Source organism: Nelumbo lutea, chromosome 8 (genome assembly GCF_056320005.1).
Source record: "Nelumbo lutea isolate HS-2025 chromosome 8, American lotus-T2T, whole genome shotgun sequence".
Lineage (NCBI taxonomy): Eukaryota > Viridiplantae > Streptophyta > Magnoliopsida > Proteales > Nelumbonaceae > Nelumbo > Nelumbo lutea.
In genome coordinates, this window is record NC_142691.1 from 6,735,845 (window position 1) to 6,762,424 (window position 26,580).

Genomic DNA, 26,580 nt, shown 5'->3' on the forward strand with positions numbered 1-26,580 from the left:
ATATCAACTACAAAATAAACTCCCTTCTATATGAATTCGTTAGCAAATTACCAAATTACCCATTTCAGTTGAAGCAACGAGAGCAAAAAAGAAACTCAACCAACTAGTAGATAACCCAACCCCTTTTTCTAAAATTTCTCGAACAAAGCAGAAATCACGGTGTTCCAACCCTTTCATCAAATTCTGTAGAACAACTACAACATAAGTATGAGGAAGATTATTGGTTACCCAACTAATTCTGTAGAACAACTACAACATATGTATGAGGAAGATTATTGGTTACCCAACTAATTCTGTAGAACAACTACAACATAAGTATGAGGAAGATTATTGGCTACCCAACTATTCCCTTTTTTTTTAGTCTATGTACTACTGATATAGAACCTTCATCATTCAATATAGAGAGTTGAAAAGTTACAAAAGCTAAAATAAAATTTAAAACAACAAAACTCAAGTCTTTGAAGCAAAATAAATAAATAACATAATTAAAGAAATGAAAGTTTGCCTTAAAAGGCTAAAACCTACAACAATGAAAAGGTTTAATTTGCTTCTTCAATGATGTATATGATGATGTGCGATCTGGAAGCTCTTAGCTGGAGGATGATCTGGACCTTAGCCGTGTGGCGAACTGGAGCAAGTTGTAAGACAGAGGATTAGAGCACTTGGGGCGGTTAACCCGGCGAGGTCACTCCAATGCTTAAGTCAGTACTGTATCGTGATTGTGAACTAGAATCTGAGTGCTAGAGAGCTTGGATGCAAGTAATCACGCATACCTGGACCATAAAGGGGTTGATGCCTTTATATAGCTGATTTATTGCGGGTTTCCCGAAACAGTTCCGAGATTTGCGGCCTAAATGGACGAGATCCGTTTCCGCTTTAGTCAGAGAGTAACATATCAGTCAATGAACTTCATTATCGTCGCCTGATTCGAATGGAGAGAATATAAGGCTTGCCATTATGTGGTATGATCCCGCAATATCCGAAGTCTACTAGGAAGCTACTGAGAGTTATTACGTGTCACTTGGTTCCTGGGCCCCGAACTCGATTAGCCATTGAGGTGGTACTACGCCAAAGTGACTTTATGTCGAAGTGACTTTACACCGAGCTCCACATACCGCTAACTAAGCTCCCCTTGCTGAGTTGTCATCCTACAAGCAGATCGCGTCCATGTGACTTTTATTTATTAGGTCGTGCCAAATTACTCCTCATCAATTGCCCCCCATTCCTCGTGGCAAGGGTCTTAACCCGGCGTGGGGAGTTCACGACGAGCTTAGGTGGATTTGGCACGGAATCTAGGTGATGTGGAGGGAGAGCCGTTGGCTGGACCTGTTCAATCATTTGGTTCAACCAAGAAGTAACCCAGATCGCGTACCCGATACGCGCGGACGTCAAGCTGATTATAGACTCTGCAGACGTCAAAACACACGCTAAATCGATTTCAACCTCGAGGGGCATGCAACCGGTTTTTCTAGGAGTCGTCAGATCATGTTGATCTTTGGTCTTCCTTTTGGTGAGTCCACATTCCTTTGCCTTTTCCTTTTGATTCCGTTGTCATTTCTTTTAATATGTCTAGCCTTATCTTAGATAGTCTTATAGACGGGAGCGGCGAGTCCGCTGGGGCCGAGGAGGGTACCTCGGATCAAACCCTAGATCCTCGTCCTATTGAGGTGGTCACTTCAGGACAGGGCATGGTCCTCAGTCTGCTCGAGGTGGACTCACTTTGGCGAGAGCGAGAGGCTTCTGGTAAATCAGCTTCTACCTCACACCAAGGTCGGCTGCTAGACAACTTCGGCCTGTCGATAATGACGGCGGACAAGCTCTTAGCCTCAGTAGCCTGATACAGACTCCCTAACGACCTTGTGTATAGCATCCCCTTAGGCAACTTTCCTTGGGATCATGATCACAATGAGATCATGATCTTTGAGAAGCAGCTCGTAGTCGGTCTGCGTCTTCCACTTCACCCTCTTATAATCGAGATCATTAAATTCTTTAACATTACCATTGACCAACTACACCCGAACTCTATCCATAATATCGTAGATACCATTTCTCATTTCCATGATTACAACCGTTCCCTTGACCTCGACGTCTTCTCTTCAATCATTTTCATTAAGAAAAACTCGTCCTACATTCTGCTCGAGCACAGGTGAACTTACTATTTGTCTCCTCGTCCTGGGTACAAATTGTTGCACGAGCTCCCTAATAAGGTCCCAGCCTGGAAGAGGCGTTACTTCGTGATCCGCAACATCGAGGGGTGGTCCTTCCCGACTCACTAGAGGGCAGCCATCCAGGACCCCGGCATTAGACTAGACTTGAAGACAATGGAGGAGGTCTGATCTTGGGTGGAGATCGGCCTGAAGTTCAAAAACTATGTGACTGAGGAGAAGCTCCTGCAAGCCAGCCTAAGTCCTCCTAGTAGGTCATTATTTGTTGTACTTTTTCTATTCGTTTTACTTTGATATTGTATCTGACTTAGCTCATCTTTTATCGCAGTTGCCATTGATGACATCCCTGCCGATGAGCTCTTTGGGAGCATGAAGAAGGGGAAGAAGAAGAAGAGAGCCTCCAAAAAGGCTTGCGTCGAGACTGAAGCAGCCACAACTGAGGCTACCATTCCTGAGCCCGAGCACCCACCTGTTGTCAAGCAGCCTTCCATAATCGATCTGGTCGAGGAGGACTCAAGCAAGGCCACCCCACCCCGCATGCACGAGGGGCTACATCTTCAGAGCCCGTCCCAGCAACTGCCACTTCTTCGGGCAGTGATGCTCCGATTCGGAGCATTTGATCGCTCGTTGGGCTGACTTGCCAATAGTTCAGCTTGGGGTCCAAGCAACCACACACTATATGGTGGTATGTTCTTGTACTTGTCTTTCAATTTGTCTTGTACTTAGATTTTTCGTATATTGATACTCATTTTCTTCCCTTGGCAGGTGAACTTCTCCATCCACGCCTTGGCTTACCAGTCCGAGGTGCACCTAAAGCGGGCTTTTTAAAGCCAAGGAGTCTTCTCAAAATGCCCACGTCGAACTAAACCTAGCTCGTAGCGAAATCAACCAACTAAAGAACGATGCATGATCTAAAAAAGAGCTGCTAACTCTGCTGATGTCAGAGAAGAAGGAGCTTGAAGAGCATGAAATGGTATTGAAGAGGGAGATCGAGAACCTCAAGGCCCATGTGAAGGAACGAACCGAACTCCTGTTTCAGGCGATGGAGGAGGATAAGGTTAAGGCAGTTGAGGAGTACAAGTCCTCGGTGGAGCTTCGGGAAAGGTTGGTCGAGGCAGGGAAAGCAGGCTACGGCAAGGGGTTCAAGCTCAGCAGGTGGTTGACCCGGCGTGAATTTCCCCACCTTAATCTTAACGCCATCACCACATCAAAAATCACCAAGGAGATGGCCATTGAAGCTGCCAAGGATTCAGACTCCGAAGTGGAGAGTGATAACGACCTGCTTGATGACAAGGGAGAGGAGACTGGTGTTGCCGAGGACCATATGGAAACGAATCCTCTTGCTAAAGTCTCTAATAAGGATAAAGAGCCCCGAACAGATTGAAGCCTCTTTTCTTGGACCCCCCCCCCTTTTGTAGTGCTCAATGTTCCGAGCCTCCAAGCTCGATTAATTCTCTTCTTTTTCTCTCTTTTTTTTTTGTACCTAAAGTTCTTTATCAATGAAATACAAGTGTTTTGCAATCTTTGTGTGCAATTTTTTCCAAGTATAGATTACTCCCGGACTGGCGAGCTCAACATTAGTAGGAACAATCTAATCGCCATTGTATGCCAGGGTGAATAGACATTGTAGGGTACATACCCGACCTGTCTGTGCCTGTGTCACTTTGCTTTGCCCATGCCAAAGCGACTAGGTTTTAAGCTACCTATGCCAAAGCACACACACACATATACATATAAATATACATATACCTTGGTATATTGGTAATCTAATTACAAGGACTATGGGTATTTTTAGTATATTCAATATATCGAGTTTAGCCTAATACTATATCTTGCTCATATCCATATGAATTGTAAAATCCCAAAACATGTCTCCACTCCAAAATCCATTTTTCAAAAAATAAATAAATAAAAAAGTCCCCACTCATGTCTAGGGAGGCAAACAAATCGAATCAGATTTGAATAATAATATATCCAAGTCCAATCTAATACTATGAAGAGCATATCCAATCCGATCCGAAGATCCAATCAGATATTACATACATGGATTTGAATTTGAATCCAATAAGGAAGACATGTATTCAGATATGATTTAATTATTTAAAAAATTAATAAATTATTAAAAGAAAATAAATTATAATAGTTTAGATAAATAAAAACAAAAATACAAGTATCTTTTCAACTATTTTCATCATATATATACATATTTTTTTTTATAAAAATATTAATATAACAAATTTACAAAAAAAATCAATATAAATAATATATTTGTAAACAAATAAATAAATACCATATATATGTGTTTTATATATATGCATCTATACACATAGATCGGATAGGGGTGATCCGAATTTGATCCGATTTTTTATCAAATCTTATGATCCGATATGAAGATCCAAAATGAGGATATCTGAATCCAATAAATGGGATCAAATCGATTTATGGCCCCATCCATTTGCACCCCTACTCATATCCATATAGGTACTCATTGAGTAGGGTGGAAATTACCCCCCCCCTACCTTTGATGTATTGTTGTTAACCCACCTTGAATTATATGATATGCTTGTGGAGCCCCAATAATACATCCAAGGCCATGATTCCCAGTTTTCAACTCGAATCTCTTGCAAGCAAAAACTTTTGCTCACATAGCATTTGTCTACACATTGGGAACACATGCTCATGCATTTATATTAAATTCATGGGGAGATGTTCCCAATATGTAGTGGGATTTCCATGCTTTTCACAGCGTGTGGAAAGCTTTTGCTTGTAGGGAATCCTGTCGCTTGTCTCCTAATGCAATGCTAACTAAACTTTGGTTTTTTGCATTTCAAGCTTCAAGTAGTGGGTTTGGTATAGTATCACTATAAAATTAGTTTTTGCAGCGGGCTAGGCCAAGGATGTGATATGGACAAACTAGAATAGGGCTACAAAATATATCAAATTGATTTGGATATAAGTAGATCCACATTTAATTGGTTTATATCCGAGTTCAAATTAGTTCATATCCATTGGATTTATATTGGATTAGAATCAAATTTGAATTGCAATCTATATCAAAAATTGTTAATTAATAAATCAGACTAAAAAATGATGAAAATATTACATATTATGAATAAAATTATATTAAAATGTATTTTTCATGGACAAAATGAATAAAAATAACATGTATGAAACATAGAACTACAACAATTTAATAAAAAAAAAACATCTAAACCAACTTTACAAATAAATACAACATGGATTTCAAGTATCTATATGAACATACATATTTAAATCGAATCATAATGGATTTTCTCATATTGGATATGGGTGGATCAATATTCATCCAATTATAAATGAATTGAATTTGAATTCAAACAAATAGATACTATTTGCAACCCTAAGTTAGAAATGGACCAGACATATAGGTTGTGTTTGACATGTTTTGAGAAGTCATTTTCAAGCTTGCAATTATAAATATCATTCCTCACTTCAATAATTGATTTTTTTGGGGCTAGGAAATCCAGTTTAATAAAAAAAAGAATCACTTATGACTCAAACTTCATTATTCAAAAAAAAAAAAGAGGATTCTTTGAACAACAACCTCAACTGGGGTATGACCACCTAAAAAGAGGGGGGAAAAACACTCAAGCACTTCAACGAGCTATTTTAGAGACTTTACATACAACCTGAAGCATGTATTCCCAATATGCAGCTGGATGCTGAGTAGAGATTTTTCTTAGAGGATATTTGGCTTTAACCGAATTGGGATCTACTTCTCAAAGAGCACACCTCATAGGTACATCCCACCATATATTGGGAGCATCTATGAATAATAACACATAGGTTTGAAAAATGTTCCTGATGTTGGGAAATGGGCTCACTGAGACTTGGAGGAGAAGATCTGAAGTGCGTCTGAAAACACAGTCTTTAGATTCCTATTCAGTTTCACTGAGTTTGGTGTTGGGTTACAGGCAAATCTGTTCATAAGATACAATAGAGTCTTGGGCGAGAATTTACAACCAACAAAGTTGAAGAGTCTCCAAAGAAACTTTTTGTGAGATAATAGCATATTGGATTGAGAGAGAGAGGCAAAGTGATTTTAGAAAATTGTGTGTGAAATGATTGATTCATGCTCCTTAAATAGTTATGAAGATTTATGGAGCAGAGGAAAGTGTTGGTTCAAAGAAAGACACATTGACAATCACAATTTCAAACATTGCGACTATTTAAAAGGTAGTTAATAGTTAATGACTGTTAACTTTGAATTGTGTCTCTTGATCACACCCGATCGAATCGTGGTCGTTGACCACATCAATGACTGGCATTGCACCAAAAGCTAAAATCACCATTTTCATTTAAACCACCATTTAAAAAAGCAGTTTTAACATCCATTTGATGAACAAATAAATGATAAATGGATGCTATTGCTATAAATGTTCTAGTAGAAGTTGTTATAGCCACTGGTGCATAGGTGTCAAAGTAGTCAATCCCTTCATTTTGACTGAATCCTTTGGCTACCAATCTAGACTTAAAAGTTTATACAATTATATCAATATTGTATTTTCTTCTAAACACCCATTTACATTTGATTGTTTTGATCCTAAAGGCAAGTCTACTAATACCCATGTGCATTAGCTTTCATCAGCATACAGTTTATAATTTCTATAAGTGTTTTGTTTTTTTTCTTTCGGCCAAACCATTATGTTAAGGGGTGTAGGGAATAGAACTTTGATGTACTATTCCAAATTCTTCAGAGAAAGAATTAAACTCATTCTTAAAGTATTCAACACGTCTATCATTTCTAAGGATTTTAAATTTCTTTTCCAATTGATTTTTCAACTTCATTTTTATATAGTTTAAACATGTCAAAGTTTCATCCTTAGTTCTCATAAGGTAGACATAGGTGTATATAGAAAAATCATCTATATAGGTTATGAAGTATCTCTTACATCCTATAGTTAATACACCATTGAGTTCATAGATGTCAGAATGAATTAGTTATAGAAGTTGAGAATTTCTCCCAACACTTGGGAAATGTTTCTTAGCCATTTTAGATTTTACATATGTCCCACATTTTTCATTTAGTTCATTATTATAAACAATTAAATTAAGTATACTCATGTTTTTTATGGATTTAAAATTCAAGTGTGTTAATCTATCATGCCATAAAGAGAAAGAGTCAACAACATAAGCATAACATTTTCCTTCATTTATACTTAATTTGAGCATACTATTACAACCGTATTCCTTTCCAACAAACATCAAGATTTATTGAACCAAGTTCTTTTTAATATCAAGAACATGGAGAACATTTAAGAGAGTAAATGTCTTTCCGAATGTGAAGTTCAATTCCACGCTGATTCTTCCAACAACTTTGGCACATGCTTGGTTTCCCATTTGTACCTCCTAGCTATCAATCACTTATTCATATTTTTTGACAATGATTTGTCCTTGCAAACATGGATTGTGGTGCCTGAATCGAACCACCATCTAGAAGACAATTTTGCCATATTGACTTCAATAATCATTTGTATTTAAATAAATTAAGAATTAAGGTTCATATTTTATCAACTATATTTGACTATATATGAGTCAAACATGCATGAAATTACGTATTGTAAATCAATAGGATTTCTTCAAGATCTAACAAGAGGATTTAAACGTAAAAGAGGGCTTAAGAGGATCATAAGCTTATATATGATTAAAGTTGAGAAATGAACCTACATGCTTTGGTACATTTGAAAACAAAGAAATTGTTCTATTTCAAACAGAGCAACCCAAACCCAACTGAGTAAAGCATTTTACAGGTACACCGATCATCAAAAGTCTATCCGCCTCTGCCTCCGGCAACGTTGTTGGAGGTGGGTGGAGGCAGAGGTGGTGGCAGTGGTGCTGGTGGTTATTTCTCTGCCCAGCACTGCCACCTCTGGTCACCTCCAACAATAAGATAGAGGCGGCGGTGTCGCTGGTGGGCGGAGACAGGCAGAGGCGTTGTCGGAGGCGACTGCAAGCGGCAACATGGTGAATATATTGCAAGAGGAAGATTTTGCCCTTTATTGATATTATTTATCAAAATTTACCCTATTTTTTATTTTTTTTAAATATTACTTTTAATGATATTAGGGCCCAAAAGTTGCCCTTATATGCTATTATCCCAATTTTGAATTCTACTACAAATATATAATAATTTAAAATGTTAAATACTTCACCTAAATATTAATATCCGCCTGTATATTGACATCAATTCCAAACTGACACCTACTCCAATTAATTATTGATAAGTGCATCACAATTCACAAATGCGATTTTTCTCCTTGCAACATGGTCAACATAATTAAAATAAAATACAGGGATTTTTGGACTGCAATCTGGTCCCATCAGAAATCTAATTTGCAGCCTCTCCTAGTCTATTAGTAGCCACCTATAAACCACATCCTGCCCATGAATTTGGCATCAATCCATGGGCAGGATTCCAGTCTAGTAATAGCTCCACCTAAAGGTGGACTGAACGGTAAAAACCCCTACAATATATAGTCCATGATCGAGTACACTAAGGCCGTCATTCAAAGTTTCTAACATCTCTTTTGGAGGCTAGTAGATGTAGATCTGTTGACTGTCTCATCGGTTTTGGATATTTAACGGTGAGATTTCTTTAAGCTCGGACATCCTACCCAGAAACTCTTCCCACAATTTTATCTACAGGCACTCACTCCGAATCTGCTACCCATAAAATATTCCACATCTATATCCAGGGAACACCACTGGCCTTGACGTATTGAGAACATTTCTGTTATAGGTTGAAGACTCGGTCATTCTGCCCTTCTATTTTACAATCTTGTATTGATAACGATTGTACTCGAGTCAATCAATCTTAATGAACTGCCTTGTTAGGCTTCGAAAAAAAGAAAAACGGGATATTTCTAATATGCAACTATAATGTTCATGTTCAGTGGATATAGAAAATGTGAAAACAAATCCAAGCCCACCCACATGACACTACGGATTTTTTCTGAGTGGTGACATTGGGCCGAGTGTGCCAAGAGAAAATAATGCCCATTACACCATTACACATTTCTTGACGCATCAAAGTTTATCTTGATATAATTTAGGGTCGGAGGATTCTAGATCCTATCTACTGTTCTAAAGATTAAAAAAAATGTTTTGATATAATTTTAACTTTTCAAAGTACAGGGATAATATTTTCATTGGGGGACCATATGAACCACTGCAAAGGAAAGGGGCCCCGCAGCCATGAGGGTCGGAAGACAAGGAACTTTTGGCGATGGTTAGTTTTGAGACAGACGTAAACTCTCCATAAAGTTGTTAGCGCATGCAATGCCATGCCAGGCTCCAGATGTTAATGATTCTCAACACTAATTACCCCAAGACAATAATTGTTGCTTCTACGGCAACTATGCACGGCCAAATTGTATTCATTGCATTAAAGAGGATGAAAGAACATTTCTTACATCAAAACAACTCTGAACCTTGGCTCGATTATGATTTTCACATATTACTTTCATTTATATCATGGTTTAAAATATCGATATGCATCTGTGTATCTGTAGATTGTATTGGTACTCTATCATGTGTATTTAATTTTTTTTAGTTTTTTTTTTAAATTTAATTCTTAAGGTCATATTTAAGTATATTTCTTTTATTTAAAAAATGGATTTCTGAAACACCTATAAATAGGTGTATCAGTATTCCAAAGATACTATACACCTGATATGAGATATATTGTATTGAAAATTTTATCCTTGATTGTTATGTTGGTGGATACATCCCCACTGTTTGAGTTTCATTGTAATGTTTTTCTCTGTAGATGGATGTTTTGCCCATTATCAGTTAGTTTGTGTTCTATTTAATTTAAGTGGTGTTTGTCTATGTATATGCTTTTGTTTTCTAAAACAAAAACAATTCCTATATCAACCAAGCATTTGATTTTGATTTAGAAAAATTGTTGTTTGTTTGATTGCGTTTCTGGTTTTTCTTTTTGATGTCGTTGTATTGTATATATAAGGTTCAAAGTATCACAGCATCGATACATATCATATAATATGTATTGGTTTCTAGGTTATTGATATGTTGAATACTTTGAATTATATCTAACCATTAGAATTAAATAATACTAGTTATGTCAATGTACAAGACTACAAGTAGGGGTGAGCATTAATGGTTAAAACTGATACACTAAATCGAAAATTTCAGTTTTGATTTTTTTGGTTTTAAGTAATTCGGTTTGGTTAATTTGATTTTTATGAATTTTGGTTTTTGGTTTTCAGAGTTATAAATTTGGTTAACCGAATTAACTGAAATTCATTATATAACATGTAATATATAATATACAACATTTAATATTTAATATGCTATATAGTTATATATATATATTAATATATTATATATAATGTATTATAATAAAAGTCAATTTCATACATGTTATAATATATAATATTATATATATATTAATTAAATTCGGTTTTTAACCGAAATAATAAAAAATCAAACCAACAATTTCGGATTCAATTATTTTGATTTTTTTTGTAATTCGGTTTTGATTCAATTTCTATTTTTTATTTCAATTTTTAAAATTTTGAATTATTCTATTCAGTTTGTAACCGCACCCCCACTATAAATATGTTATATATCAATACTTTAAAGTATATGATTTAATGATGATATTGCTTTCTACTGTCATCAGTTACTCTTTCTATTATTGTCCAGATAATGCTCATCTATATATCAAGTAGTGGTTCTTGGTTGCTTAACAATGTGATCCCTTCTTTCACTTCCTTATCTACGTTATTATTGTCAGGTATTCCAGTCTAGGGTGCCACCGGTGGTGAGTTTTTGTCGTTTCTCCGTGATTACATGAGAAAGAGAGAGAAAGAGACCCAACATCTGATGATGGCCCCCTAGAGATTTCCCTTTTTGAAATTCAATATTTAAGAATAGTTGGGATATCATAAGGAACTATGTACAGTTGGGATATCACTGTTGATTAAGGTATGGATTGCTACTGATTCCGAATTTTGTAATAATACTACTTTTCTTATCTCGTCTCAAATGTGTAACCTTGGTAAGTTAAGTTGTCAAAAAATAATCCAGATTCTATCAAACAAAAAGATTCTTAGCTGGATCCTCAATGAATTGGATTCACATGGTGCTCTGACATTGGCTGTAGCTGTAACATTACACAGAAAGGTACTTCTCCTGTGAAGCACGGCTCCCTCTTATTGATTCCTCGGTCTCACCATGCTTTCAACCAAAGTATGGACGGACCTACTGTTTTGGCAGTACATACCAACGGTAAATGTAAATAATGTTAAGTTGGGAGTCAACTTTCTACCTGGTAACAGTAAATGTAAATACTGTTAAGTGCCATTTTTTTTTTTGGAAATTGTTTAAAATTCATTATAAATTTTTAACATTTTTCTTAAATTTATCATAACTTTTCAAAATGTTTAAAATTCATTGTATCAATAAGTTTTTATTTTCTAAAATACACCTTCCGTTAGTGCATTGTTAATGCTTCTTAACAGAGGTATTCATGTCAGCATAAATAACAACTTTCATGACCAAATTACTCTTGAATTGTGAGTTAGAGGAAAATTTGTCTTTTTCTGTTTTCATTTTTCTTGTTCTTTTTTTCATTTTTAATGTTTTGTTATAATTTTCAATGTTTTTTATAATTTCTGTTTTTTATATTTTTCTATTTTCTACAATCTATAAATTTTTGGTGTTTTTTCTACAATTTTTTTTTCTGATTTTGTTTTTCAATTATTATAGTTTCTATAATTTGAAAATATTTGTTTTATTTTGTTTGCAATTTCTATAATTTTTATATTTTTTTTGTAATTTCTATGTTTTTATGCATTTTATATTTGAAAATATGTTTTTGAACTTTTTCCATTTTTCATGTCTAAATATTAAAATGGTAATATATTAACACCCACTAATTTATTTTTATATACTTTATATTTTTTTATGAAGGTTAAAATGGTAATATATTAACGCATGTTAGTCTGTTTAATGTCAAATTAGTGACATTGTGAGTTTTAGACATTTTGAAAAGTTGTAGTAAGTTTAAGAGAAATGCTGAAAACTCATGGTTAGTTTTAGACAATTTCCTTTTTTTATTATTTTGATTGATTCTCATTGATCAAGATACCCGTGGTTTTTTTGATAGGTAATTTTTTTTTTTACTTGGGGGAAAGTTGTCAACACTTAAATAGGACAAAATTATCCTTTTTTTTTTAAATAGCTTTTTATGACTACAATGGTCATTTTCTTATTTACCTAGAAAAGTTGGGGAAAAGTTACCAACATTTGGGCTCCATTCGGTTTGTGGGATGGGAATGAGAAGAAGGAAATATTTAAAAAATATTCCCTTTTCTCTTATTTGTTTAGAGGGAAATAGGAGAATGAGATGAGAAAAAACATGGGATGTAGGATCCCAAAATTGTGCAATCAGGATTACACCAAAACAATGTGACCCTGGTGAGAATACTCAAGAAAATATCTTGGGCCTTTTTAAATAGAGCCTTTGGGAGATTTTTCTTCTTCAACCTCTACATGCCCTAACAGTCGGATTTCCAACATTTTTTTGAACATTTTGTTGAAAGTAAAGATCAGATCCATGGTTTAGGAGAGTGCCAAAACAATTGGAGTTTGTGAAATTGTTCAGCACGATGAAGGGCTTTGGAGCTTTGCTAACGAAGAAAAGGTTGAATCCGTGATTGATACCATTGAAGATGTAAGTATTTTAGGGATCTTATTTTAGGTGACCAGTCCCAACGAATCCGTGATTACGCCGGACGATGGTGACCAGCCTCGATGGATCTTGTTTTAGGGAAATAGGAGGGATGGTTATGGTGATGGCAAGGACACACTGGTGGGTATGGTTTTAACGGGGGTGGTGGCAGAGGTGGAAATGGTGGAGGCGGCAATGGTAGAAGAAGGTATGAAGGCAAAGAAATGATGACGATGACCATAATGAGGTCCGGTCTTCAACCAGCACTTCGCAGCATTAGACGCAACAAGTAGAGCTTCACTTCCTCTACTCATCATGAAACGGAAAAAATGAGGACGTAGTAGTGGAATTTGTTTTGTGTTGGGCACTTTTTTTACTATTTTCCCTTGTAAATCCAAATAATAGAAAATTAAATTTTTACATTTTTTCATTTGGCACATCTTTCCGCGCATCAAAAAGATTTAGTCGTCAAAAAAGATGCGAAAAGCCCATTTCAGGAAGTTTCATTTACATCTTTCGTGTTTTAATCTCGTGCGGAAAGACATGGGCAGATGCATGTAAAGATGCACATCTGCCAAATTATCTTTGGGCTGCCGAGATCTTATGTCAAAAGTTCAATATATTTTTTGACTATCAAAGCTACAAGAAGATATTTTCAAAAAGACATACCAAACAGGCCTTTATGTATTTCCCAAAAAACAAATAAGGCCTAAGTGAATTCAAATTCTATATAATTTTAATCGGGTAAGGTTTGAATATGAATCTATATAATTTTAATCGGGCCCGAACCCTAATCAAAGCGTGGTGTAGTTAAAAATTTTCAAACCGGACAAGCTAACTTGTGGCTTGCGTCCAATCACTCTATCACATACTGATTGAAAGTATAGCTGTATGGGAGATCTGAACCAGTGCCGGTTAAAGTCTAACCCGATCTTTCTATTGAACGCTTGCTCGTTTTTAAGTAAATGGAAGGGAAACATTGGTTATCAAGAAATTTGGTCATATTTGCGATGGACAAAGTATATCTATCTACTACACGGCATTGGCTACATGTATCCCATCAATCCTTTATATTTAAGCCATATCTATTATTAAACTATTAATGTTTAAATAAATTCTTATTAACTCTACTGTATCGTTTTTATATAACCTTAATTCTTCTAACCCCTTATAACAAATTTATTCTAATTGAAACTGTTGATGGTTTTCTATGTTTTTTACCAAATCATCTTAGGCCCCGTTTGATTCGTGGAAATAAGAATTTGGAATCAGAATTGGAATAGATTATTCCGATCCCAATTATTTGGTTGAGAGTAATTAAAATTCTATTCTCATTTGGAATGACATTCCTCCATTCTACCCCTCCTTTGAGAAAGAAATCCCATTCTTACTGATTCTAATTCTCAGTTTTATTCATGTCTGAAATAAATAAATTATGGGAATAGATCATTCCGATTCCGATTTTAACTGCAAGTCAAATAGACCCTTAATTTATTTTTCTTTCATTTTTACTTATAACAAAATTACGATAAAAATAATAACATAAAAAAGTAAAAAACTTTTTTTTAAAAGAATGTGAATGCACTACCTAAATTGGAATTTTTTATCAACAGAACAAATTCTAAATCATGTTGGTAAAGGTTTAGAACGTGTTTTTTTTGGCAAGTGATCCAGACTCGCATGTATCCGGTAAAATTGAAAGTAGCCTGAATGAAAAAGTTCTAAAATTCCACAGTTAAAGCTATGTCTGATTTGAAGGAAAAAATAGGGAAAAGAAAAGAAATGTTAAAAAAATCTTTACAAATTTTGTTTAAATTTCCTAACATTTCTCTTCCTTTCCTTATATTTTCTTTCAAACCAAACATGCCATAAATATCAATTCGTCCGTGCATCCCGGATGACCACCGCTTAGAAGCTGTAGCTCTGCCGTTGCAGCTACACAAGTAATAAGTGGGGCCGGGGACGGAGAGGAGGTTTTCTTTTGTCTCGCTTTGTTAATCTTAATCGCCAAAGAAAATAACCGTCATTATTTCCTTCGGGTAAGCCCAATTGCCCAAGCAATAACCACATTAGTCCATTGCCAATCCCCACCTCCTGAAACTGAAATTCATTTCGATGTGACTTTTGTGGAATCACTCAACCTAATAGCCTATACGCCGCCCCATCACTATAGAATATTCACTGACACTTTAGAGTTTAGACTTTACCATTTCAGGATATAGAGTAGCACACAGCCTGTGCCTCATCATAATCAGACTCTCCTTTACACAAATCAATGGATTGGAATATCTCGTCTCAAATTCCCTCATCGATTAATCTAAGAATCCATGCACCAACAAAAGATTCTTATCAAACGATCCTCTCAGTTGTATGACCATGCTTCTGGTTGTTCCCTATAGTGACGCGTGGAATGAGATGACAGCAGGGGAAAGCAGCCTTCCAAAGGGCAAGTTGGCATGATTCATAGATTCCAATTATCCAACTGCAATACATTGAATTTGGACTTAGCCATAGACCATTAGGTAACTAACCAGTCTAACATGGTTTGTAATTTATTAAACAGTGTAAAGGCTATTCTGTCATTTTACTATCTATACTACGTTTGACAGATAGCGATTCCCTCCCCCTCTGTGGGCCCGTCCCGGTAATACAGGAGGCTGGGCGATGGCAAGTTCAGTTGCAGGTGAGGTAGCCAATCAATGACGTTGGAAAAACTTAACGAAGTAAACAACCTTCCGACGGTGGGGCCCCACAAACTGAATTATCCTTATAAAGCGACGGTTATACGGCGATCCACGTCATCAACAATTAGGGTCAAAGTGGGAGCGAGAATCATAACCATCAGCCTATAAGACCGTGTTCCCCTCAATTGGTTCATCATCAGTCTCCTGAGAAACCATTTTTTTTCCATCATTACTCAAACCCAGCCTGGTCGCCGGAGACAATATGTTTCGTTGCACCGGCGGCGTTTGTCTCTTACTTGTGTTGTTTGCTATAATTGCTGAGAGTCGGAATCTCGATGGCGATGTGCTGAGGTTGCCGTCGGAATTTCTCCGCGGCGGTGACAACGAAGATGATTCCGCCGGAACGAGATGGGCCGTCCTCATCGCTGGATCTAACGGTTACTGGAATTACAGGCATCAGGTAATGATCTTCGATGAATTGTATATATCTTGTTTCTAATCGCGCCTATTTTCTCGGTGCCTGAAGCTTTTCGTTCTTCCCCGGATTTTGAATTTTGTTTGTATTTGAGTTTTTGTTTCCTCTATATTTATCCATTACTTGATGGTAGCCTGTTTTAGGTGAATGGTTCTGGTATTACTGAGAGATTTTTTTTTTTTCTATTTGACATGGTGTTATTCTTCATTGCCTGCAGAAGTCGGGGTTTATTGTAATCTGGGTATTTGTCTTTTTTTTTTTTTTTCTTTCCCGATTTACTTAATCTAAATAATCGCTGCATGCTTTCATTTTCCTGAATTTTCTAGGTAGTTTCCTTCAAGTTTTTTCTCAAGTTGTGCTTTGAGAATTTGTAGGCGTACATGATTGGATTCTGGCAGAACTATTAACAGTATTTTTGTGTATTAGTCCTGCTTTTTGCTCAACTGAAGCTTTTGCTGATTTGTGTCAGGTGTTATCGGTAGTATCTCGATCACAGATTCCCAATTGAGCTTAACTACATCTAATTAGTTATAGCAAGAGATAGATGTTAGCAGTCACAACATCTTATCAGCTGCTTTAGTATACTTAAGGTGGGCTGAATCTTAGGTATTATAAAACGGTCATCCGTTATTGGATGGTTGTTACATCTGTCCCCTCCCCAAATAATTTGGAAGGTAGGATGTTGAGTATATCTGTTAATAATATTAATCAGAAGATCATGCACACACTTACACATATACAGAGTCACAAACACATTTGCAAGCCTAAGTGAAGATAGATGAACCACTCTACGTTTGAGATCTACTGGTACTGGTCAAGTTTTTATTGGGAAATTTACATTATGATCCTACTTTGGTAGCTAATGAACTACCATGCTAGCAAGTTTCTTGAATTTTGTCACTGTGGCCGACTGGCTGCTACAAGCTCTGCTGCATTCTTAGCATGATTCCAGACCATGTAGTGCATGAACCATGGTGTTAAAATAGGAGAAACCATGTATTGCCATGGCTTTGTGAGATGTGGATAACAGCTTTCATGATCAATGGATTTTTCCCCTATCTCTTTAAGTATGCCTAAATTTGTGAGATCAACAAGGGGTTGGAAGGGGAAACTTGTTTTGGGCTTTGTTATAAGCTTGTGTATTTTGTTGGGGAGGGTTAAGAGAGCTTATACATCCCCTTTTCTCTTGTATCATCTTTTAAGTACTTAATAAAATTTTTCTGTTATTGATTTAAAAAAATTGTGAGATCAACTATATGAAAGGTGCAAAAGTGTTAATACTTCAATGGTATTTGGTAATGGGTTATTGCATTTAAGATATATCAGAGTTGAACGGAGTGTATTACTGTATTTAATATGAAAAACAAGTGCATGGAATTAAAACTTAGATATGAATAAAATGAAACAATGTAATAAACACTTTTTTGGTCATGTTCCTGCTAAACAGCCTGTATATTGGAGGCCTAACAAGGAGAGCTCACTTCTTCTGGTTATTTGTCTCTGGTGTTATTGGTAACTATCAGTGTGTTCCTGTCATTAGACGAAATTGGATGAAGGAAGTGTACCCTTTTTATTGCTTCTCTATCAATAACATGCCTGTTGGTCATGCTATTGATTATAAAAGGTTTATTTTCTGTTCAGATTCTAGGAGATGCAGGTCTTGAAATTCTTATTGTTTTCTCATATAATGGTTGTTGTCTCGTTTTATCAGTTTTTCCTTGGTTAAAATCAGTTGTTTGATGTGATTCTGATATATATTCTTTTCAATTTGTGTTTAGGCTGATATATGCCACGCATACCAACTCTTGAGGAATGGTGGACTCAAAGATGAAAATATCATTGTTTTCATGTATGATGACATTGCTTTCAATGAAGAGAACCCTAGGCCTGGTATCATCATCAACCATCCGCATGGTGATGATGTCTATGAAGGAGTTCCAAAGGTTTTTTTTTTTTTTTTTTCATTCAGGTTCCACAGTGCTTATTTTTCATGTTAGTCATTATTTACTTTTTCATATCATTAATTTTTTTCCTTGCAGGATTATACTGGAGAAGATGTCAATGTTGGCAACTTTTTTGCCGTTCTTCTTGGAAACAGAACGGCTCTTACAGGGGGTAGTGGAAAGGTTGTGGATAGTGGTCCCAATGACCATATTTTCATATACTATTCTGACCATGGTGGTCCTGGGGTGCTTGGTTAGTAGTTCTGGAGATCTCTGAGATTAAAATGCTTCTGCCTACTCATTTTTATTGCATATTTTATTTATGGTTGGGAAACTAAATATCTTCAACTGGCTAGTGGAGTGATTAATTTCAGGACTGGACTTTACATTTGAGTGGTGAATATTGGTTTTGGTAAACCTGATTCTTATAATTGGAGCAAAATCCTAGTTAATAGTAGAATACACCTTTTAAAAGTATTTTATTATCATGTGATGATTTTTATTTTTAAAAATAGGGGTATCTCTTATTATTTTATGAGGGAGGATTCATTTGGATATTTAATCCATGTTTTTTCTCCATTTCTTAGGTGTTCGAAGAATGATACTCACAGCTTCAGTGTCCATTTTATAATTTAATGCAGGCATGCCAACCAGTCCGTACTTGTATGCCGATGATTTGATTGATGTATTAAAGAAAAAATATGCTTCAGGAACTTATAGAAGCCTGGTAACTTAGTCATTGCACTATTAATTTGCCTTGAGCATTCTATATGGTTTGTGGAAAATAGTTTTTGATGAGACTCTACAAAACTGTAGGTGTTTTATCTTGAAGCTTGTGAGTCTGGGAGTATTTTTGAAGGTCTCCTTCCAGAAGGTTTAAATATCTATGCAACTACAGCATCAAATGCAGACGAGAGCAGTTGGGGAACATACTGTCCTGGAGAATTTACAGACCCTCCTCCCCCAGAATATGAGACCTGTTTGGGGGACTTGTATAGTGTTGCTTGGATGGAAGACAGGTTGGCAAAATCCGCTTAGCTCAAAATCTGTGAGGTTTTCGTGTTATTCAATGACAGAAAGGAAGTTATTTGTTCTGGTTCTATCATGTTAAATCACCTAATACAGTCCTGACTATCCAGTCTCGGGATGGATGGACTTTGTGGACATCTAACCTCAAGCTTTTTCATTTGTTTTCTTCCTCCTCGCACAAAGTTGCTACTTTCAGACTTCATCCTGCATTCTCATGCTTTGTAGCCCAAATTGTTTCTATTTGAAATTCAGTAAGGGTGGCTGAACAGCTGCCAGTATGAATTGTTGCTAACTCGGTCAACATGCTATGACTTCTTTACAGTTGAATTACCTGTATTATCAACTTGTATTGTTACCCCATGAAACCATGACCATTTGGGATAGTCACTGTTAACAGATGGATTTACCCTGAACTTTTTTCTAGTCCTTATAGATCATTTTCTTAGGTGTAATATGTTTGAATGGTTTTGTCCGGAAATGTTTTCATTCCTTTTACTTCATCCTGTTGCTTATGATTATGGATTTTGTTGAATAAGTTAACAAGAATGTAAAAGTTTCTGCCCTATCTCATGGGTAGAAATGTTTTCATTTCTTCTTCCTAATTTGTTTTATTTGATCTGTTTATCCTATGGCAGTGAGGTACACAATCTGCGGACGGAAAGTTTGAGGCAGCAGTATCAACTGGTAAAGATTTATCTGTGCAATTTTATGAATTCTTGGACCAAAAAAAAAAAAAAAAAACACTTCTCATGTACCCAAGGAATATCATTTCATCTTGGTACCTGTGGGTGAATATTACATACGATAAGGGCACATCTACCTGCAAACAAGTATGTGTTCTATTTATAGGAGGGAAGGTGCAGTAAGGCAGATCTATGCCCTACAGATCCAACCCAGCTTGATATCATGTGTGTCTTTCAATTGTATTTTGGGGCTTTGTTCTTGGCTTGGGCATACGTAAACTTGGGCCTTACCCCAGCTATGTTCCGGGTGGGGTTTTCACCTCAGGTAGGCCAAGCCCAATGTCTCGTGACCTTATATTGTATACGTACCATTCATGTGTACACTCTACGTGTTACATGCATGTTAAAGCTGCAGAGTATTGGGAGAAAACGACCAAACCTGACCAACCAGCTGAGTTCTTAGTTGTAATAGGGCTTGGCTGGCCAGCTCAGGTTGGGCCTAGCCTTGTGCTGGGGTTCTAAGTGTCTTTAGGTGGATCCTATCTATCTCCCTGCCCAACTTCCCAAATTTCACCCTATCTAATTTTATTATCCTCCCCTGCACCCAAAAGGAATGGAAGGAAAAAAATAGTCTAATGTGTCCATAAAAATGTTGTTTGAGTGGACATTATTTTTGGGGGCATTACAGCATATAGGATTCCTTAATAGAGATTGGCCAGATGATGGGCTATAGCTCTTTATGTACTGAAAATGTACAAAAACTAGGTCAAACCCTGAAATAACCTTTATGTCTCTACACTTAAACAATTATATTCCGTATTAGCTTGTCTTCTGTTAGTTGGATGATTTCATTCTGTAAGTAATTGCAGGTTAAAAGGAGGACTTCAAGTGGAAATTCTGCTTTTGGCTCACATGTGATGCAATATGGGGACTTGAGACTTAGCAGTGCAGAGCTATTCTTGTATATGGGAACCAATCCTGCAAATGATAACTATACTTTCATTAATGAGAATAAGTTGCCATCATCTATCCAGACTGTTAATCAACGTGATGCAGATCTCCTCCATTTCTGGCACAAGGTTTGATTTGAATCCCTCCTCCCCCATGTGGCTTGTATAATGACCGTCTTTTGATGAACTTCTGACACATGATGCTACGAAAACCAAATTAGCAATTATATTTACTTGTCAACCTTCCTATGGGCTAGTTTTGTCATGCTTTTTGCACAAGCATAAACACATTATGTCTATATTGTTCTGCCAGTTCCGGAAAGCTCCCGAAGGCTCACCTAAGAAATTCAAAGCTCAAAAGCAGTTCCTGGATATGATGTCCCACAGGATGCACATAGACCACAGCATGATGCTCATCGGGAAGCTTTTGTTTGGATATGAGAAAGGTCCTGAAGTGCTGAAGACCGTTCGGCCTGCAGGGCAGCCTCTGGTAGATGACTGGGATTGCCTTAAGACTATGGTAAGAAGACGATGCCTAGGGATGTAATACTAGTGCAGCTGATTATGTTGATTTCAGTTTAAAGGCCTGTAATTAAACTGATGACTCGAGGTATAGTTTCTGCTCTAAAATGATGTATGTACTCTCCATCGTGCAGGTGAGAGCATTTGAGACACACTGTGGATCTCTATCTCAGTATGGGATGAAATACATGCGTTCCCTTGCAAACATCTGTAACGCTGGTGTTACAAAGGAAATGATGGCTGGGGCCTCGTCTCAAGCTTGCACCAGCATTCCCACCAATTCTTGGAGCTCCCTTAGTAAGGGATTTAGCGCCTGATAAGATGATGACATGGTACCAACCATAGAGGAGGAGAGCATTGTTAGCTGCTGTCTCGTAATTATATATTGGTGGCAGCCCTCAATATACATGTACATATTTTAGTATTGGAATTGGAATTGTCTATGTATCTCTCTCCTCCTATTCCAATGGTTATAGACTTATGGTTGTTCCGTTCTATTCCTAACTAAGAGGCATTATCTATAAATGTAGATAAATCTGTGTATAAATGGAATTGTATATGTTTATATGTAATGAAATGTCATGGTGCTTGCAAATTACTTAGCAGGCGTTATTTGGTTGCTATTATTTGCTTTTTCCCTCCGAAACCATTGAATGATCGTGCGATCGAAGATCGTTCATCTTATCTAAGATGGCTGTATCCATCCTTCGCTCGTTCTTAGTGGGCAACTTTTATTTATGGAGAAAGAAATCAAAGATTCAAAGCGAAGCAGCAGAACACAAATAAACAGAGCAAAGAATACAAAGAAATGAACAACAATCCAGGTGATCAAGATTCGGAACATTCGTTATAAGCAAAGATCATGCGGGAGCGAACACGCTGAATAAAGTGTGTTGAGCCCATCATGTTAGTTTTTTCCAATGGCCGCGAAATTGAGTAGCTTTTGCGGCCAATGATTGCTTAACACGATAGGATTTGCACAGCTTACTAGCGAGACCGCTCCCGCCGAATCATCTACACATTGTTTATCCATTATTTATTCCGTTATTGCGTGTGTAGGTTCTGATCAATTATTACTTCCACCACGTAACTATTCCTTGCATGATCAGAAAGGTAGCTGATCGTACGTGATCCGGTAGCTCCTTACCGCGAGAACAATTCGAACACTCGGGTTATTTTATTTTTATCTGGCGTGAGCATTGCGATGTTTTCAAGTTAGCAAATTGGAGTTTTGTGAGAGTTATAAAGCAAGAAAGAGTCAGGGATAAGTAGCATGGCGTTGTGATCTTGGGGAATTTGGAGGTGATAGTTTACTTAAAGGAGAGGTCGCTCGGAACGTCACGCAGGTCACTAATCAAACTTAGGTCAAATTGGTGAGAGCATGTCACCTTTTATGTCGATTTGAGGTCTTGACTAGTTGTTCATAATTTGGCACCGAAGTGGTACCGAGGTCTTTGACGTACTTGTGAAGTGTTCGAGGTGCTCCTGGGGTCTGCTTACGTGATTCCAAGGTGTCACTCCCCTGTTTTGCAATGCCACATGCCGTGGTATCATTGGAGGACCAAACTACCCCTCTTTAATAATTGTCTCCTTCGGGCCATATCCTTCACGCACTACTGCCACTAAATTGGAATTTTGGAATCTCTTATTATTTTATTTCAGGAATTGCTTAATGCATGCTTGGATTTCATTTGGCCCTTCTATAGAGGTCTTCCTCTCCTTTAATGACCGAAGATTCCAATCGATGATGATCTTGGCCTAAGAAATTTAACTATAATCGATGTCTTGTAGTGGATAATGCACACAATAATTTCATATCTCCTACGGGAGAATCTTAAAACAATGTCTAAAAACATCATTTTTGACCGTTGATGAATCAATTTTTGGGCTAAGTACCTCATCATTTGGTCTGCTTCCAAGTGACTGATGACTCAGAGGCCAAAGTGGAGAACTTTTGCTGGATGAGGACCTAGATGCCGAGTTGACTACGCCGAGCTAGATGTAGATTAGGTGCCGAGTTGACCAGGCCGAGCTGGGGGCAAATTAGGTGATGAACTGACTAGGTCGAGCTAGAGAGGTGACTCGGATGCCTGATTGAATGGTGATGAACTGGATTGATTGTTGGGTTATGTAGTTCTTTAGAAAAACCTGCAAGGAATCAATGTTAGAGGACCTGGGGTGACTAACCCGACGAGGTCGCTCCGATGATTAAGTTAATACTTCCATAGTAGATTGCGAGCTAAAAAAGCACAACGTATGAGAGCTAGAATGTGCGTACTTGCCCCCTCCATGTCAATGGGGTTGGTGCCATTATATAGGCATTGTTTGGCATGGGCTTCACGCACTGTATCCGAGATTTCCGAGAGGTCGCCTAAGTGCCTCCAAGATTCCCGGAGGCAACTGCCATGCACATTGACCATCCTCCGGAATGTTCGATCCGTGGGCCAACATCCAAGGATCGTGTGAGTGTTGGGATATGCGTGTCGAATTTGTTGGCAAGCACATCTTGCAGGTCGCCACCTGGACCTTAGTCAAGCCGGCACGCCCTCGAGGGAGGTCGCTCCTTGCGTCGATGTCACTTTGGCCAGTGACGAGATGCTGCAGGTTAGCCTTGGACAAGGTGCTTCTATCCAACATGAGTTGTGGTCGAGGTCGCTAGTTCGACATAAAGGCTGGTCGCTAGGTCGACGGTGAAGGCAGGTCGCCAGGTCGGCGTTAGTGCCAGGTTGTCAGGTCGGCGATAGTGCCATGTGTCACAATGTTATTGGAGGGCCAAATCCACCCTCATCAATTGCCCCCCACTCCCGAGCTGAAAGTAACTCAGCGAAGGGAGTAGATTGCTCCTTTTGGCCTGGAATGACTACTTCGATGAGCTCGCAAGCGTCGATTCAATTTTCTTCTCAGGTCGGAAGAGTCCAAGTGTTTGCAGCCTTGTCTGGGACCTCGCTGTCTTTATTTTCGGGGCCTGAGAGCGAATTCATCTGCTCGAGGAGAGGTGGAGCAGGTACCCCGAGGACATCTATCTTATTAGGGATGTGACTATCAAGAGGTTCTGCAATCCAGCTAAGTACCTAAAGAGTGAAGCTCATCATGCCGTCCTTAAGAGGGGGTTCTGTGTGTTTGCTTTATCAGGTCGCTCCACCTAGGTAGACTTCGACGCAGCGTCTTTCGAGCTGGTCCCAGCCAGTGAGTTTGATGCAGAGCCTGCAATCGAGGTGGAGGTTGGCTATGAAGAAATCAAGTTTGCATACATCATGGTGCTGAGAGCAAACTAGTATTTCCTTCGTGCTAAATGCGAACTTGCTTTATATTTCATCCACGCAAAAGAGGCGATTGGGCCTCACGTGGTGTCGAGATCTTTTATCAGCTCGCCACCTTAGCCCTTAGACTCTGGGAGCGACTCACAATCTACTCTCCTTACCCTTGATTTTGCCCATGCCGAAGAGGCGATTGGGTCTTATGTGGTGCCGAGGTCTTTTACCAGTTCGACACTTTAGAGCTACGGTTGTGCTGCATCAGCCTCGTTAATGACGCCATTCACCCACTCCTACAAGAAGCTACCGGGAGCTCGACCTATTGGGGGCAGCACTATTAACTTTAGATCACCAGCTCGCACGGGAGCTTTGGAAGGCTCAACTGGCAAAGGCATCCATGTAGTCCGTTTGCCGCCAACTCCCGTGGAAGCCACAAAGAGCTCATCTTGTAGAGGGTACCTCGCGAAGAGGACTGTTGAGGTTTTATCTGAGTTGAAATAAAGTCGACAGAGGTGCTTAGTCTGTTGGCCATCAACATCCTGCGGGAACCATGATTGGCTCATCCTACGAGGACATCCTTACACCGAGGTGTCTGTCACCAAATTGCTAGTTGTCAAGGTCATTCTGTTGCTACCTGTTCTACATCGACATGAATATGTCGAGCTGGGTGTTGAGGTTTTTGCCCCCCTGTAATCAGTATTTGTTCTGGGTGTTGATGCTGATCAAAGGTGCCTTTGAGTTCATAAAAGATGGAAATTAGAAAGTGAGAGCTTTAGTTTTTAAAAGTTGAGAACTTAGCTTTCCGGAACAAGAGGAATTAGCCTTTCAGAAGATGAGAACTTAGCTTCTTGTAGCGTTTCCCACAGACGACGCCAATTGATGAATCAATTTTTGGGCTAAGTACCTCATCATTTGGTCTGCTTCCAAGTGACTAATGATTCGGAGGCCAAAGTGGAGAACTTTTGCTGGATGAGGACTTGGATGCCGAGTTGACTAGGCCGAGCTGGAGGCAGATTAGGTACCGATCTAACTGGTGGCGAGCTGGAGGCAGATTAGGTGTCGAGCTGAACAGACCGAGCTGGGGGCAAATTAGGTGCCGAGCTGACTATGTCGAGCTGGAGAGGTGACTCAGATGCCTAACTGAATGGTGGCGAGCTGGATTGATTGTTGAGCTATGTAGTTCTTTAGAAAAACCTGCAAGGAATCAATGTTATACGACTTGAGGTGAATAATCCGGAGAGGTCGCTCCGATGATTAAGTTAGTACTCTCATAGTAGATTGTGAGCTAAAAAATCACAAAGTATGAGAGCTAGAATGTGCTTATTTGCCCCCTCCATGTCATTGGGGTTGGTGCCTTTATATAGGCATTGCTTGGCATGGGCTTCACGCACCATATCCTAGATTTCCGAGAAGTCGCCTAAGTGCCTCTGAGATTCCCGGAGGCAACCGCCATGCACATTGACCATCCTCCAGAACGTTTGATCCGTGGGCCAACTTCTAAGGATTGTGGGAGTGTTGGGATAAGTGTGCCGAATTTGTCGGCGAGCACGTCTTGCAGGTTGACACTTGGACCTCAATCAGGCCAGCACTCCCTCAAAGGAGGTCGCTCATTGTGTCGAGGTCACTTCAGCCAATGACGAGATGCTGCAGGTCAGCCCTAGACGAGGTGCTTTTATCCGACCTGAGTTGTGGTCGAGGTCGCTAATTCGGCATAAAGGCTGGTCGCTAGGTCGATGGTGAAGGCAGGTCGCCAGGTTATCGTCAGTGCTAGGTCGCCAGGTTGGCGATAGTGCCATGTGTCACAATGTTATTGGAGGGCCAAATCCACACTCATCAACCGCCATTGACCTGAATAGTTGGACTGTTTGGCCTGGGAATCATCCAAGCAACCGGTTCTGTTTTACTCCTAACCCAATTCTTAGCTACAAACCATTGAATTGGTCAACAATTCGTTGACCTGAGCAGTCAAACTATCGACCCGTTTGACCCATTCAATGGTTTTGGTCATTTTTATTTTAATTATTTTTTATGTATTTTTAATATTTTTGTTAGAAAGAGCCATCCATTCGGACCAATGATCGAACCGTCGGATTCACTAGTTGATTGCTTCCTAGTGATCTTGAGGTGATGGGTGTGTTGG

The 26,580-nt window shown here is 38.4% G+C and overlaps 1 protein-coding gene across 1 annotated transcript; it reads left to right on the plus strand.

Annotated features, from left to right (window-relative positions):
- The first annotated feature begins 15,598 nt into the window (after positions 1–15,598).
- On the plus strand, positions 15,599–21,784 carry GAMMA-VPE (gamma vacuolar processing enzyme). Its single transcript, XM_088957663.1, has 9 exons — positions 15,599–16,044; positions 17,838–18,002; positions 18,099–18,255; positions 18,644–18,729; positions 18,819–19,021; positions 19,667–19,715; positions 20,584–20,793; positions 20,978–21,184; positions 21,321–21,784. The coding sequence occupies exons 1-9, from the start codon at positions 15,847–15,849 to the stop codon at positions 21,501–21,503; spliced, it is 1,458 nt and encodes a 485-aa protein (XP_088813789.1). The 5' UTR covers positions 15,599–15,846; the 3' UTR covers positions 21,504–21,784.
- The last annotated feature ends 4,796 nt before the right edge of the window (positions 21,785–26,580 follow it).